The sequence below is a fragment of the Notamacropus eugenii genome, chromosome 1 (genome assembly GCF_028372415.1).
Source record: "Notamacropus eugenii isolate mMacEug1 chromosome 1, mMacEug1.pri_v2, whole genome shotgun sequence".
Lineage (NCBI taxonomy): Eukaryota > Metazoa > Chordata > Mammalia > Diprotodontia > Macropodidae > Notamacropus > Notamacropus eugenii.
Window position 1 is genome coordinate 248,306,485 of NC_092872.1, and position 13,592 is coordinate 248,320,076.

Sequence of the window (13,592 nt, forward strand, 5' to 3'; positions counted from 1 at the left end):
CCCTCATTTTTTACAGCATTTAGCACAGTTTTTTGTATATAGAAAGTGCTTAATAAATGTTTATCTGATCATTCAAACACTGGGCAATTTCGTGATGAAATGCAAGAAGATATAGAACAGGAAATGAGTGATTTCCTTCACTCCTATGCATTTTAACTTTTTGGAAAATTCAAGAGGCTTTGTAGCAGGTGGTCAGAACTGAATGTGTTTTATCAAGGGATTTAATTTTCGTGTTTCATTCCCTCTTTCTCTCTCCATTAACTCCATGCCTTGAATAAGATCCTTGAGTTTAAGTGGATTTCAAAAGGACCAGTCTTTAGTGTTTGGGCAAATTTCTATACCCTCCAGCTTAGCAATTTAGGCCTAAATTCCTCTCTTCTTGTTCAGAGAATCTCTTTTGGGGACAATAACATCACATTTTTCTCTTAATTACCAAATAATTCCTTGTGCTTTGAAATGTTCTCACTAGTTCTGCTATAAGAAGATGGTATTTTTTGCTTTACAGACAGAAAAACTGAGCTAATAAAATAATACTGCCTTTCTAGGTCTCTGTTTCCCTCTCTTACTGCAATTTCCAAAGGAATGCTGAGATACAGTGGGAGAGCCTTGGAAGGGCATCAGAGGGATCATAGGATCATAAGCTTAGAGTCAGAAGAAGGTTTCTCTCACTGTTCCACTGTTCCATATGAGAATTCTGAAGCCTAGAGAGGATAAGAGGGGTGTCCCAAACCACACAGGCTGGTTGCAGAGCCTGGATTTGACCCCAGATGCTTGATTACAAAAGCAATTCTCTTTCTGCTGTATTATGTTGTTGTTCAGTCAATCGATGGTGCTTGACTCTTCATGACCCCCATTAGGGAGTTTTCTTGGCAAAGATACTGGAGTGATTTGCCATTTCCTTCTTCATAGGATTAAGGCAAAAAGAGGTTAAGTGATTTGCCCAGGGTCACACAGCTAGTAAGTGTCTGAGGTCAGATTGGAACTCAAGTTTTCCTGATTCTAGATCCAGCTTTCCATCCACAGAGTCACCCAGCTGCCTGGGCACTGTACAACAGGTCTATCACTAACTACTTGTGTGATTATAAACAAGTCACTTAGCTATTATTCTATGCCAAAATTTTCTAATCTGTAAAATGGGTACAATGCCTGTACTATACAAATTCCATTTAAGGAGTACTGATAATGCTGAAGGTGACTGAGAAGGCGCATTCATTCTCTACTGAAATTGATGGGCCAGCCAAGCACATCTTGGCAAATCTCCTTCCTGCCACTTAAAGGTGAAAAAAACAAAAACCTGAGGCAGAAATAGGAGAATACAAGAGAAGGGAGTTCATATTACAACCAATGGTTCTTGGGAGTAGAAGAGTAATGGGATTAAAGATGATCCTTTTTTAAAATTTGTTTTAGGATGTATTTAAATGTCTTCCTCTAAAGCTAATTTCCTTCTCTTTCTTTAATCTCTGCTCCAACCCCATCCACTCTCTCCCCTACTCCCATGCTCAATTCATATTTCACCATTTGGCAAATATTTGGAGGAAGAGGGGAAATTCTTCAGTCTGATAACACACTGAGGAGGATTTAGGATGAAGCAAAATGCTGAGTAAACTGGGACACAGTATCTGGGAACTCTACTGATACTTTAAATGGAAACCAATGTCCCAAGTGAAGTGTTGGAAGCCATCTCCCTTGGATCATTTCAACATAAACTGGGCAAAATCATAGAAGGCATGAAGGACACACTGGGCTTCCCATACAGAATCCTGGAGGAGATAGGCAATGGGGCTGTACTGGATGTGAAAGAAGATATTTCCCCTTCAAATTCCTCCCCCTTGGGCTTCAGGCATCTCCCTCTTCTATTGATGCACTGAGATCACAGGGACTTTTCTGCCTTTTTGAAGGTTGAAGATTTATGTGGTGATGCATCAAGCTGATTGTCCTAAGCTAGAGAGAGCCTGGATTTCCGTGGTTAAACTCTTCCCCTGGTCCTTTCCTCTTCTGCTGCCTCCCTTCTCTGTACCCACTTCTCATATGTTCCTACATCCTCCATTAGCTTTTGTTAATCAGGTTTCTGCAATAAATGGAGATAAAGCAAGAATAAAGTTGTAAATTGAATTGCTCCAACAGCTCTAATGGTCCAAAGCAAAGATTTTGGAGATTTCTGGGAGCCTTGAGAGTGCCTTGCATGTTAAATGTGATACATTAAGCCAAAAAAGAAGGAAGTTTTGATGAATGCTCTCTTGAAGGTCATGGGATCACAAAACATTGGAACTAGAGTCTTAGAGATCAGAGATCAGTTTCTTCAGATTACAGATGAGATAAGTACGGATCAGAAAGAAGAAATGGCTTGTCCAAGTTTATATAGGGATTCAATGACAGGGTTAGACCTAGAGACCAGGTTTTAAGTAACCCCTTCTACCCCCCAGGTCAGTTACTACTTCCACTACCTCCTACTGTCTCACTTGTATGTAATAATGGCAGATGGGATATGACAATGTCTATTTACCATTTTATGTTTGTAAACTTTATGTACCTCCATTGCAGAAATAGACCATTTTGGTGTGGGGAGTGTTATTGAGTGCATGAAGAAATGTGCCATATGCTTTCTTTAAAAAGTGGAGTAGCTATGGAGTATTGGGAGGGTAAAACCAACTTAGACTTGTGCCATGCCTTTTCTGATTCTGATACTATTGGCTTTGTGGCTCTTTGGACCTCAGTTTGCTCATTTGTACAATGAGGAATAAGAATGGGTGATCTCTAAGATCTCTTCTAGATTCAACCTTCTGTAATCCTGTTCTGATGGGTGGGGTCGGAAGAATGAGAAAACTGATCCTTCAAAAGAAATTTAGGACTTTTATTATTCTCCAGGATCTTTCAAAAATCACCAGCATTACTTAAATGACCACGTTCACCAGAACCATTCACCAGCATGTTTCCCTGAAGCTGGGGCCAGTCACTCAGCTCATTGCAGATTTCTAGGTAGCACCTTATTATCTCCCTATTTTTTGGCATTTTGGTTTCCTAATTGGGTTGTTGGTTCTGTCTTTTCTAAAGATTGTTCTCCTTCACAGAGAAAAAAAAATAAACGAAACGTAGAGAAGGTCTGTCTTCTGTCTTCTATAGGTACTCTCTGAGTGATGGTCTTATCATCCCCTTTTCCTTGACATAGCTTATTCTGAATTTCAGTACTCTTGACATGGCTCTTGCAATCCTATGCCACACCTCTACACTCGTTCTCCATTCATAGTTCTTTCTTCTGTTTGTAAACATATCATTAAAATCAATAGTCTCTCTGGGATCTCCTGTTCCGTCTTCTTGCAAATTGGTGCTAGGTTCTTCAAAGTGTTTATAAAGTTTGCCTACTTTTCTTCTTTACATTCCTTCTCTGATATACCTAGGCTTGAGGTATGTCTAATTCAATTAATCTTAATTCTTTTCATCATCTGATTTCATCGAATGACTTGAAGCATTTTCAACTTTAAATCTTGTGTACACCTTGATTAATTGAGTGATTGAGTCTATTATATGCCAAGCACTGTGCTAAACCTTTTAGAGATATTATCTCATTTGATCTTCACAACAACTCTCTAAGGTATCCTCATTTTATAGGTTAGGACACTGAGGCAGACAGGCTAAGTGACTTGCCTAGGGTCGCATAGGAAGTAAGTGCTTGAGGCCAGCTCTGAACACAGGGCTTGTTGAGTCCTGGCCCAGTGTTCTATCTAGTGGTCCATCTAGCTGCCAATTGGAAGAGGAAGTTACATCCATCAATCAAAAAGTTCCCTATGCCAATGAAATTGTAAATCTAGTTCCCACACTTAAACTCGTGATACTTCAAAAGATTCATGATTGATCCAATGCGGGCGGTCTTTCCACTGACAAAGTACCCTTCCATGCTTTCAGAGACACTTCTCTTGAGTTGTTACAGATAAAATTATTTACATTAGGGTCAATGTTCTGGGGTTAGGCTTCTCTCTGCACAGTTAGGCTTGTTCCCAGATGCTAATCTATGGGTAGGCCCATGCTTAAAGCCTTATCATCTTTGGTAGGGGTTGATAGAGCTGGAAGCCCTTCATCATAGTTTTCAAGAATTTAGGATTACACAGCCATACACCATTGAGTCATGAAAATAAGGTTTTAGTGGAAGAGTTCCCTGGTATCAGGTTACTTTGGTATAATTTTCTTTTTCCTACATGCATAGAGCAGGGCAGAGTTCAGAAATTCTGATTAAATATGAATATTCCAATTAATTGGGGCCCAGTTGCCTGTGATTTTCTTTGCATAAACTAAGAAGATACTACTTACTTAAGAAAGGGTCTTCTATCATAGACAGCAAGGTGGTACAGTGGATAGACCTTATTAGGTCTTGAGTCAGGAAATCCTGAGTTCAAATCTGGCCTCAGATACATACTAGTCATATGACCCTGGGCAAGTCACTTTATCTCTGTTTTCCTCAGTTTCCTCAACTGTAAAATGGGGATCATAATAGTACCTACTCATAGGACTGTGAAGATGAAATAAGATGTTATCTAGAAGGGGCTTAAGTTATCTTTCCCTTCCCCTTTTTATGAACATTCCCTCTCCCACCACTTTTCCTCTACCTAGCAAACTCAGTCTAGAATGAGAAGCTTAGAATGTCAAAACTAGAAGAGACCTTGAAAGAAGAGTCAATCTACTTCCCATAGTTACAGATGAGGAAACTGTAGCCTAGAGAGAATTAACTTGCCTATGATGATACCTTATAGCTATAGGGACAGAGAATGGACCCTTTAATTCATTGGTACAGAAAACTTCTGGGTAAGGCAATTCCTTCTCTTAATGCAGGTCACCACCTTCTTTGTAATATAGTCTTAGATAATTGCTTAGAGTATTAAGAAATCAAGTGACTTACCCAAGTTTACATTGCTGGTACATGTCACAGGTAAGACTTGAACCCAGGTCTGTCTTTTAAGGACAGATTTCTGTGAATTACACAACCATGCCTCATTGCCATAACTCACATACAGCCTTTAACTTATGGGTATATATATATACATACCTAGGTGTTTCAAACTCAGATGAAAAATTATATAAAATGACCCCAAATGAACACAAAGGTAAATCAGGAGGTCATGGCAAAATTGTTAGTAGAGGTATAAAGGGGTGAGGAGAGCTATGGAGCCCAGTCTGGTGAGGCATGTTAGAAAATCTGTAAGCATTGGAAGTAAATAGGAAACTGGGATTCCACTGACAAAATTACAACTCACAAGCATTCATTTCAGAAATACTTCTAACTGCAGCTGCAAAGGCAGATGTTCTCTGTTGTGAGAGGAGTTTAAGGTTATAAACGGCACGGAAAATAAATCGGCTCATTTCTTCCCTTTATAAAAAGGGAGACATTCCCTATCACAGCACATTAAGGATCTCATTTGGGACCATTGCTGTGAAAATTGTTGACAGGCTATACGCTTTGTCTATGATACAGCTGTAATATGCATGTTCTCGTAATAAATGAGTCATAAATCATAGAATGTCAGAGCTTAAATGGATCAATGATCACAAGCTGAGAGGATCAGAGGCCACAAAACCAATGACCTTGGAAATGACAAAAGTCAACCCAGGTCCTCTCACCCTATGGTCAAAACCAATCATTTCATTTGACAAATGATAAAACTGAGGTCCAGAAAGGAGTGAGGGAGCCAAGGTAGTTTGGGGTCAATCTGAGACACAATCTGTGGTCCTCTGACTGCAGATCCAGCAATATTGTCTTCACAGTAGCTATTGATCACTGATTGGCTACAAGTAAGTCCACAAAACATAGAAGTATAACTGAATTAAACATTCCTTAGTTAGGATTGTCACAGTCTAAATTAAGCTGGTAAGGCAGCCCAGAATCCTTCTTCCCTTGGGCAGCTGGGCCACTCAGTGGAGAGAGAGTGCTTCAGAAAGACCTGAATTCAAATTTGACCTCAGACTCTTATTAGCTTGTGTAACCCTGGATAAGTCACTTGCCCACTGTTTTCAGGTTTGCTCAACAGTAAAATGGGGATAATAGCAATACTTACCTTTCAGCATAGTTGTGAGGATCCAATGAGATATTTATAAAGCACTTAGTGTAATGCCTAGAGCACATAGTAGGCACTAAATTCCCTTCCTTTCACTTCAAACCACGGGGCCAAGTGGTTTGCATCCTGGGTCATCTCCAGTCATCCTGATGAATATCTGGTCACTGGATTCAGATGGCTCTGGAGGTGACCTGCACATCCCTCCCTCACTTAAAACAAAGTCAAGTGCAAGTCATGTCATTATTTCTCTGATGGTATGGTCTTCTTCGGCAATGAAGGATGAACACAACAACCCTTCAGTACTCACTGTGTGTCTGTGACCCTGCCCTCAGATGAGAGAATAAAGCCAACTGCTTTGGATCAATCTAACTTGAGGAGATCTTTGAGAAGGAGTATCTAAAAACTGTTATCATGATGTCAGTTCTGATCTTTCTATTTCACTTCCTCTCCTCAAGATTGGGTGGAATCAAAACTTCAATGAGGTAAAGGGCATTTTGGGGGAGAGGCAATAGGGGTTAAGTGACTTGCCCAGGATCATACAACTAGTAAGTGTCTGAGGCTACATATGAACTCAGGTACTTCTGACCGGAGAGCAGGTGCTACCTAGCTTCCCTATAAAGGGCATTTCTACTATCTGATTTACAACCAGCAAGCTAGATTGGATAGGGGGTTCTCTTAGCATGAGTCCTAGACTTCTTCCTCTCATAAACCCATGTTTCAGAATTTCAAGGTCAAACCTCCCCAAATGATGGGCCACAGCCCCCATTTCCTAAGATAGCTGACGAGCGCATAAAATAGCTCTACCAATCTCTGAGCTAATCAGAGCTTCTCTATTGTTACTCCTTATCTCCAGGCTTATTCTAGCCAGTCTCCTCCTAGAACAACATATTATTAAATGTTTTTATTAATACTACATATTTTATAAGTACTACTACATATTTCTTAGGTAATATAAAAGTCACAAGGACCTAATAGTTTGTTGATTTAGTTTATATGTTATTAGTTTTATCAAAAAGTTACATATTTAATATGTAGACTGGGAGGATTTTTTTATGGTTATGATCCAGTTCATCTTAATCTCTAAAAATGCTGTTAGATTTATACTAGTAGGCAATCGAAGTATTAATATACCGTTGAAGACTAGCTTCTGAGATATAACCCTCATAGCATTATTGGGCCTCTTGGCATAAACCACAGTAGCCCTCTCAATGCTGTGAGTGATAAATCCAATGTTAGGGCTGGAAGAGATCCTCAAGGCCATCCTAGTCAAACCCATTGCCTTAATGTTTTTGATTATAGGAAAGCTCCACCTTGGAGTTCCACTGGCTTGTCAAATGTGACCATTCAAATAATTAGTTAATTAGCTTTCCCTCTAAATCAAGAGTCTCTAACCTGGGATCTATGACCCCTTTCAAAAAAAATAGATTATTGTATTTTAATAAAATTTGTTTTTCTGCTATGTATTTTATTTTATACTTTTAGAAACATTATTCTGAAAAAGAGTTTGTAGGCTCTCCTAGTCTGACACAAAGATCCATGACACCCCAAAAATGGTTTAAGAACTCCTGATCTATACTGTTCTTTCCTCTAATTTAACTCTTTGTGCCATTCAGTACTAAATGTTTGAGTCATCCAACTTTTGTACCCTAGTCTTCCCTCTCCATCATTGTTCATATCTAGTCAGTTACCAAGTCTTGTCCATTTTACTTCTGAGAAATTTCTCCCATCCGTTCTTCCATCTCTGTTCCTTCATCTCTACATCATCATCCTGTATAATGCCTTATTACTACCTACCTCTATACTACCACATTGTTCACTGGTCTTTCCACTGCTAGAGTATTACCCCTACCCCAAACCATCCTTCAACCTACCAGAATCTTCTTTATGTATAGATCTCAATTCATCATGCCTGTACTCAAAATCTATCAGCGGTATCTAACTAAAATTCAACATTTACAACCTTTAAAATGCCACCTTACATCATATAGTGCCTCCTGCCTTTCCAGAATTAGCCTGTGTTTCCCCATTTCATAGGCACTGTACAATTCTACCCTAAGTACTCCCTTGACTTTCCTGCCTTTATTCTTCTCATCATATTCCCATATTACTCAAACAACAAGAATTTGTAAAACACTTACTAGATGCCAGACGCTGGGGAGACAAATCCAATATGGAATGTCCAATTGGTAACTGGTGATCTGTGACTGAAGATCAGGAGAAAGACTAGGGCTGTTTGTATAAATCTGAGAATCATGATGATGATTAAAAGTTAAAAATGGAAGTTAAAAATATGGGAACTGATGGAGAGAGAGAGAGAGAGACAGAGAGAGAGAGAAGGAGAGAGAGATGGGGGGAGAGAGAGAAGAAAGAGGGAGAGAGAGAGAAGAGAGAAAGGGAGAGAGAGGAGAGAGAGAAGAGGGAAAGAGAAGGAAAGGAGAAAGAAAAGAGAGAGAGAGAGAGGAAGAGGAGAGAGAGAGGGAGAGAGAGAAGTCAAAGAGAAAGAAGGAGAGAGAGGGAGAGAGAGGAGAGAGAGAAGGGAGAAAGAGAGGCAGAGAGACAGAGAGAAAGTATAGAAAAAAGAAGAAAAAGCCTTAGGGAACTCAAATGTGGATGAACCATCATAGAAGGCTGAGAAAAAGTAGTCATATAGGTTAAGAGGCAAACAAAGAGAGAGTGATGCCACAAAACCCCAGAGAGATGAGAGTTCATCCAAAGGAGAAGATGGTCAGTAATGTCAAGTAAAACTGATCGGTTCAGAAGGATTAAGCCTGAAAAAAGACCACCATATTTGGCAACTAAGAGATCACTGACAGATGTGGAGTCAGAAGACCTGAATTCAAGTCATGATGACATTAACTAAATATGCTACTGTAGGCTAGTTAGGGTCTCTGAGTCTCAGACTTCTCTCTTAATAAGAACAATATTATCATGACCCTACAAGGAAGTTCCAATGATATTATGCCCTCTATATAGTGCTATGCAAATATGAGTGACTAGACAACTCCCCACTCCTCTCCCCTTGCCTTAATTACCAATTTCAGGTGCTTTGCCTTGGAGGCTGACATGTAGGCTTTGCCATTGGTCTCCCTTTTCTACCCATGTGAACTTTGCTTATGCCTTGGAGGCTGATGGGTCAGCTTTGCTATTGAAATAATTGACCGTATCAGTTTTCTTACAAAATTCCAGCTGGCAAGGACCTTTTGGTACTATGCTGGAATGATGTGACAGTTAACTTCTTCAGAATCAGTCATTTTTATGTAGGCTTTAGGAAATAAAGCTAAAGAAAACTGTGGTTTAAGCATTTCAATATCATAGAAGGGAATTCAGTAAATCCTATCTTGATTCAAAGGCTGACAAAATGAGAATGCATGAGTCTGCAGCTAATCCACGCCAGGTTTTTTTTTTTCATATCTTAAGAAATATAGATGGAATCCACACAAAATTGAGTTTTAAACCTTTTTCTTCAAATTCAGACTTTAGGTGAGACTCAGAGACATCAGATAATTTGCAACTAAGTTAAGTGCAATCACACTTAATCCCAAAGTGGCCAAAAATCTGTTATCCCAAAATAGGACATTATCTAAGCAGACTCACTCAGAAAAAAAAATGTGCCAATTCCTCTTGGAAGCAAAGGAATATTTGTAGGTCATGCTACTTTCAGTGAGTAGATGGAGTCAGGAAGCACCAAGGATGTCTGGCAAGAAACTAGAGAGAAAGGCTAGATCAAAAAGGAACACGAATTAATCAGCTTACACAGATGTCTTATTAGCCTGCCCTTTTTTTGGTAGATACACATGTGTAGAAGCAAGCACCCCTGCATACACAGGAGGGCCTGCTGCATGGATTCTTAGATTTGCTTTCCTAAAAGGAAACAAGCTCTTTAATTACATTCACTCACAGAGAAAATGCAAGTAGAGAAATAAAGACCAACAGACAGGGCTTCTGTCTGACCATAAGCAATACATACAGCAGAGATCAATAGACAGATCCAACTGTCTGACCATTACATACATACATAGTTACCAGAAATAGAAGCACCAACATCTGGGATTTCAAAGTAGGAGGAGGAAGAAGGGACTCCTTAATGTCTACCCAGTCTCATCTGGTCATATCACATGAACATTCTTCCAAAGAGTAAGCCCCCAGAGCAAAACCTCACCTCAGAGTACTGATACACTTTTCAGAGCTGGTGACCCAGTGCCTCATTAGCATTTAACAAAAGGTGTGGGCCTTTTAAGAAAAGGTGTGGGCCTTCCTACGAAACAAGTCTCCCCTAATCTGAGTCTCATTAATGGGTGGGGGAAGATCTTTAACTCACATTACAACAGGAAATAAAAATAACTGAGACCAATAAATTGTTCTTAAATTACCTGGACTCAACTCAGTATGAGCAAGGGTTAAATATCTGTTAATAAGAGTCCCCAAAAGGACCAAAGAAGTGACCAAATATATTTTTTTCAGGGACTAGGTTTTGAGTAATTTGAATATCAGTGTCTTTGATTTCAGAAGGTAAGGAACAGACTGGGGCATGTTCCAAAGAAATAAGAACCATTCACATTGCTCTTATCCTTTCAGTAAGGTGAAGTCTCTAGGTTTTGTTGTGTCTAAGTTTCTAGGCTTTTATTTTTCAGTAGTTCCAGGTTAATCTCAACTGGACTTATTCTTGGCCAAATTCTATTTTACACTTTTTTTTTTCAGTGACTAGGATCAAGAAAATGAATCTATCATCTAGAAAGATGAAATGTAATAGGGATAAATGTAAAGTTCTAACCTGGGTCCAAAAAATCAATTGTACAAGTATTAGCCAAGAGAAGCATGGGTAGATAATGGTTCATAAGAAAAGATCATTAGGGTTTTAGTGAATTGCCAATTTACTATGAGTCAATAGTGTGTCATGACAGCCAAAGGGGTCGATGTGGTCTTGGGCTATTTAATACAGGTGTAGTGTTCAGTGAAAGGAAAGTTAGTGATCTGCCCCACTGAGCCATATCTAGAATGTTGTATTCCATTCTGGTCATCAGATTTTAGGGAAGATACCAATATACTGAAGTATTCTGAGAAAAGGCTAACTGTGATGGCAAAGGATCTAGAGGTTCTTAGCCCAGAGAAAGAGGGGACAATTCTGCTATTTTTAAACATTTAAAGGGCTGATGTTAGAGATGTTAGACTTGCTGCATGGTGCCTGACAATGTGAACTGAGTGTAAATGAAATGGGTTTCCTCCCTAGGTAGTGAGTTCTCCATCTCCAGAGGTTTTAGATTGGAAACTGAATGATCATTCAGCAGAGTGTTACAGTGATTAATGTTGTTCAGGGCCAGGTTGGGCTAATGACCTTTAAAGCCCCTTCTAACTCAGATTCCATGACTCTGAATTGCTTTTACTTCTCCATGAATTGATAACCAACTTTCTCTCTCTCTCTCTCTCTCTCTCGTCTGTCTCTCTCTCTCTCTGTCTGTCTGTCTCTCTCTCTCTCTGTCTCTCTCTGTCTGTCTGTCTCTCTCTCTCTCTCTCTGTCTCTCTCTGTCTCTCTGTCTCTCTCTCTCTCTCTCTCTATCTCTCTCTCTCTGTCACAGCACAAGCACTGTACTCCTGCAGCTCTAGAGATGTACTATTCTGAACAGGAAGCAGGACCCCGAGGAAGTCTCTACACAGCTATTAACCATTTAACTCAAGCCAAGAAAACCATCCCCGAACTGCCTTCACCGTGGTTACCAGTAATTAATGCCTTGAAGGAAGCAGAGAAAGCTAAGGATGAGCCACCCATTTCTCAGCAATAAGAGACACAGGGCAGAAACCAGATACAATGGGATTGTAATTTTTAGGGTAGATGTAATCACTTAAAGTATTAAAAGCATTGTATACTCCCATCCCTACCCCCTTCCCCTTGCTCTTTTTAGTCAACTCCAATGGTTTTTGAGTGAAACCAGGAGACCATGTCTTGTTCAAGGACTTCACTTCCTTTCTTCCCTCCCTCCCCCCAATCACAAAGAAAGAGGAAGATACTGAGGGGACATCTTATGCACTCTGTATATGAGCCCTCCCTCTCCATCCTAACATGAAAGTAGGTCTTTCTTCCATCTTTACTTGGAGAGTACCTCCTGGATTCTCTACATCTGGAGATCTCACTCCAAAGTATCAGGGAGGAAAAGACTATTCTTAGGCCAGAATTAGCCCATTCCTACCTTCCTTCCCAAGCTAGTCTGAGTGGGGTCCCCAGGTCCCTTTCTCCAAATATTATACACAATTTTGGGGTGTTTCTCTGAGAAATGGTAGCTGACTAGACTTAGAGCCTCCTTTCTTAACCACCACTCACCCAACTGGGAGTGTTGTTTTGGTTTGTTTTCTCTCTGATAGGATTTCTGGAGGCCAGGGGCTACTGGATTGCCCATAAGCTTGTTTTCAGAGTCAAGGGCAAAGTAACAGATGTTGTCCAAGCAGGTCCACAAACTAGCAGTTCTGTGCTAAGCCTTTTGTGTTAACATTTGGAAATAAACATTCCAAAGATCTTTCACTTTAATTTGGGCAAAGCTTTTCTACATAATTGATGCTCTGGCTTTTCTTGGGTGGCAATTTGATTGCTAATTACAAGACTAAATTCGAAACCCACTTAATTACAGCACTTCTGGCTTAGGAGTGCTGGGGGATTTTTTCCTCCCTTTTTTGCCTCCATTTTTCCTGTCCTCCTCCTGTCTTCTGGGCCTAGTGTGGAATTCTGATGCGACTTTTCCTGTTTCCACTTGGTGTTTGTGCTTCTGCGTGGACTTTTAATTTTGTTCAATAATAATTGTAATTATTAATTATTATTATTGTTATTTTTGCTGTGAAGACTCCCTCACCCACACTCTGTACGTTTTTCTAGGAATTGTGAACTATCACATTTGCTGTGTAAACACTACTGTTGTCTGCTCGCAGGTGCCAAAATGGATGTGGTGATCAGCATTTTTTTCCCCAAGTAAAAATAAATGTTCACCCTCAGCTCCTCTTCTGAGTCATTCAATTCTTCCCCCAACCTACCTGTATTTGTTTTTATCACTGAAGTGCTTTCTGATGCCTCTGCTTGGGTGGTAGAAAGAACATTTGGCAGATGGGGCTTTGTGAAGCAAGGTAAGGCATACTTCTCTCCAGGGGAAGACATCCTCCATACAAGGGGTATACTTTCTTCTCACTGATCCTCAGGAGGGAAGTCTGGGCCACAACCATCCCACCATGGTCCTCTATGCGATGAGATGTTCTCTCTGCTGTTTTGAGAGAAGTTGTGGAACAATGGAAAAAGCAGTTCCTCTGAAGTCAGAGAACCTGAGTACAAACCCTGACTCTCATGTTGGCTTCCTGTGATATCTTTGGTGAGTTACTTAATCTACCTAAATCTCATTTTCCTCATCTGTAAAACAAGGGAGTTGGATTGGATGGCCTTTGGGGTCCCATCTCACTCTTGATCCACGATCCTTTGCCTCACCTCCTTTTCTCCCCATCAGATAATTCTCTATGTTCCCCCAACCAAATTTGCTCCAGGTACAGTTTCAGACGATTATGACTCTGAGGGTATTAGCC

At 40.1% G+C, this 13,592-nt stretch overlaps 1 protein-coding gene across 1 annotated transcript in view; it reads left to right on the plus strand.

Annotated features, from left to right (window-relative positions):
* The window catches only part of CALY (calcyon neuron specific vesicular protein), a 177,726-nt gene extending 164,710 nt beyond the window's left edge, over positions 1-13,016 (plus strand). Inside the window, exon 6 of the mRNA XM_072628456.1 lies at positions 11,615-13,016. Coding sequence (XP_072484557.1) covers positions 11,615-11,818 — 204 coding nt within the window. The 3' untranslated portion in view covers positions 11,819-13,016. The remainder of the gene's footprint in view (positions 1-11,614) is intronic.
* Positions 13,017-13,592: the final 576 nt, after the last annotated feature.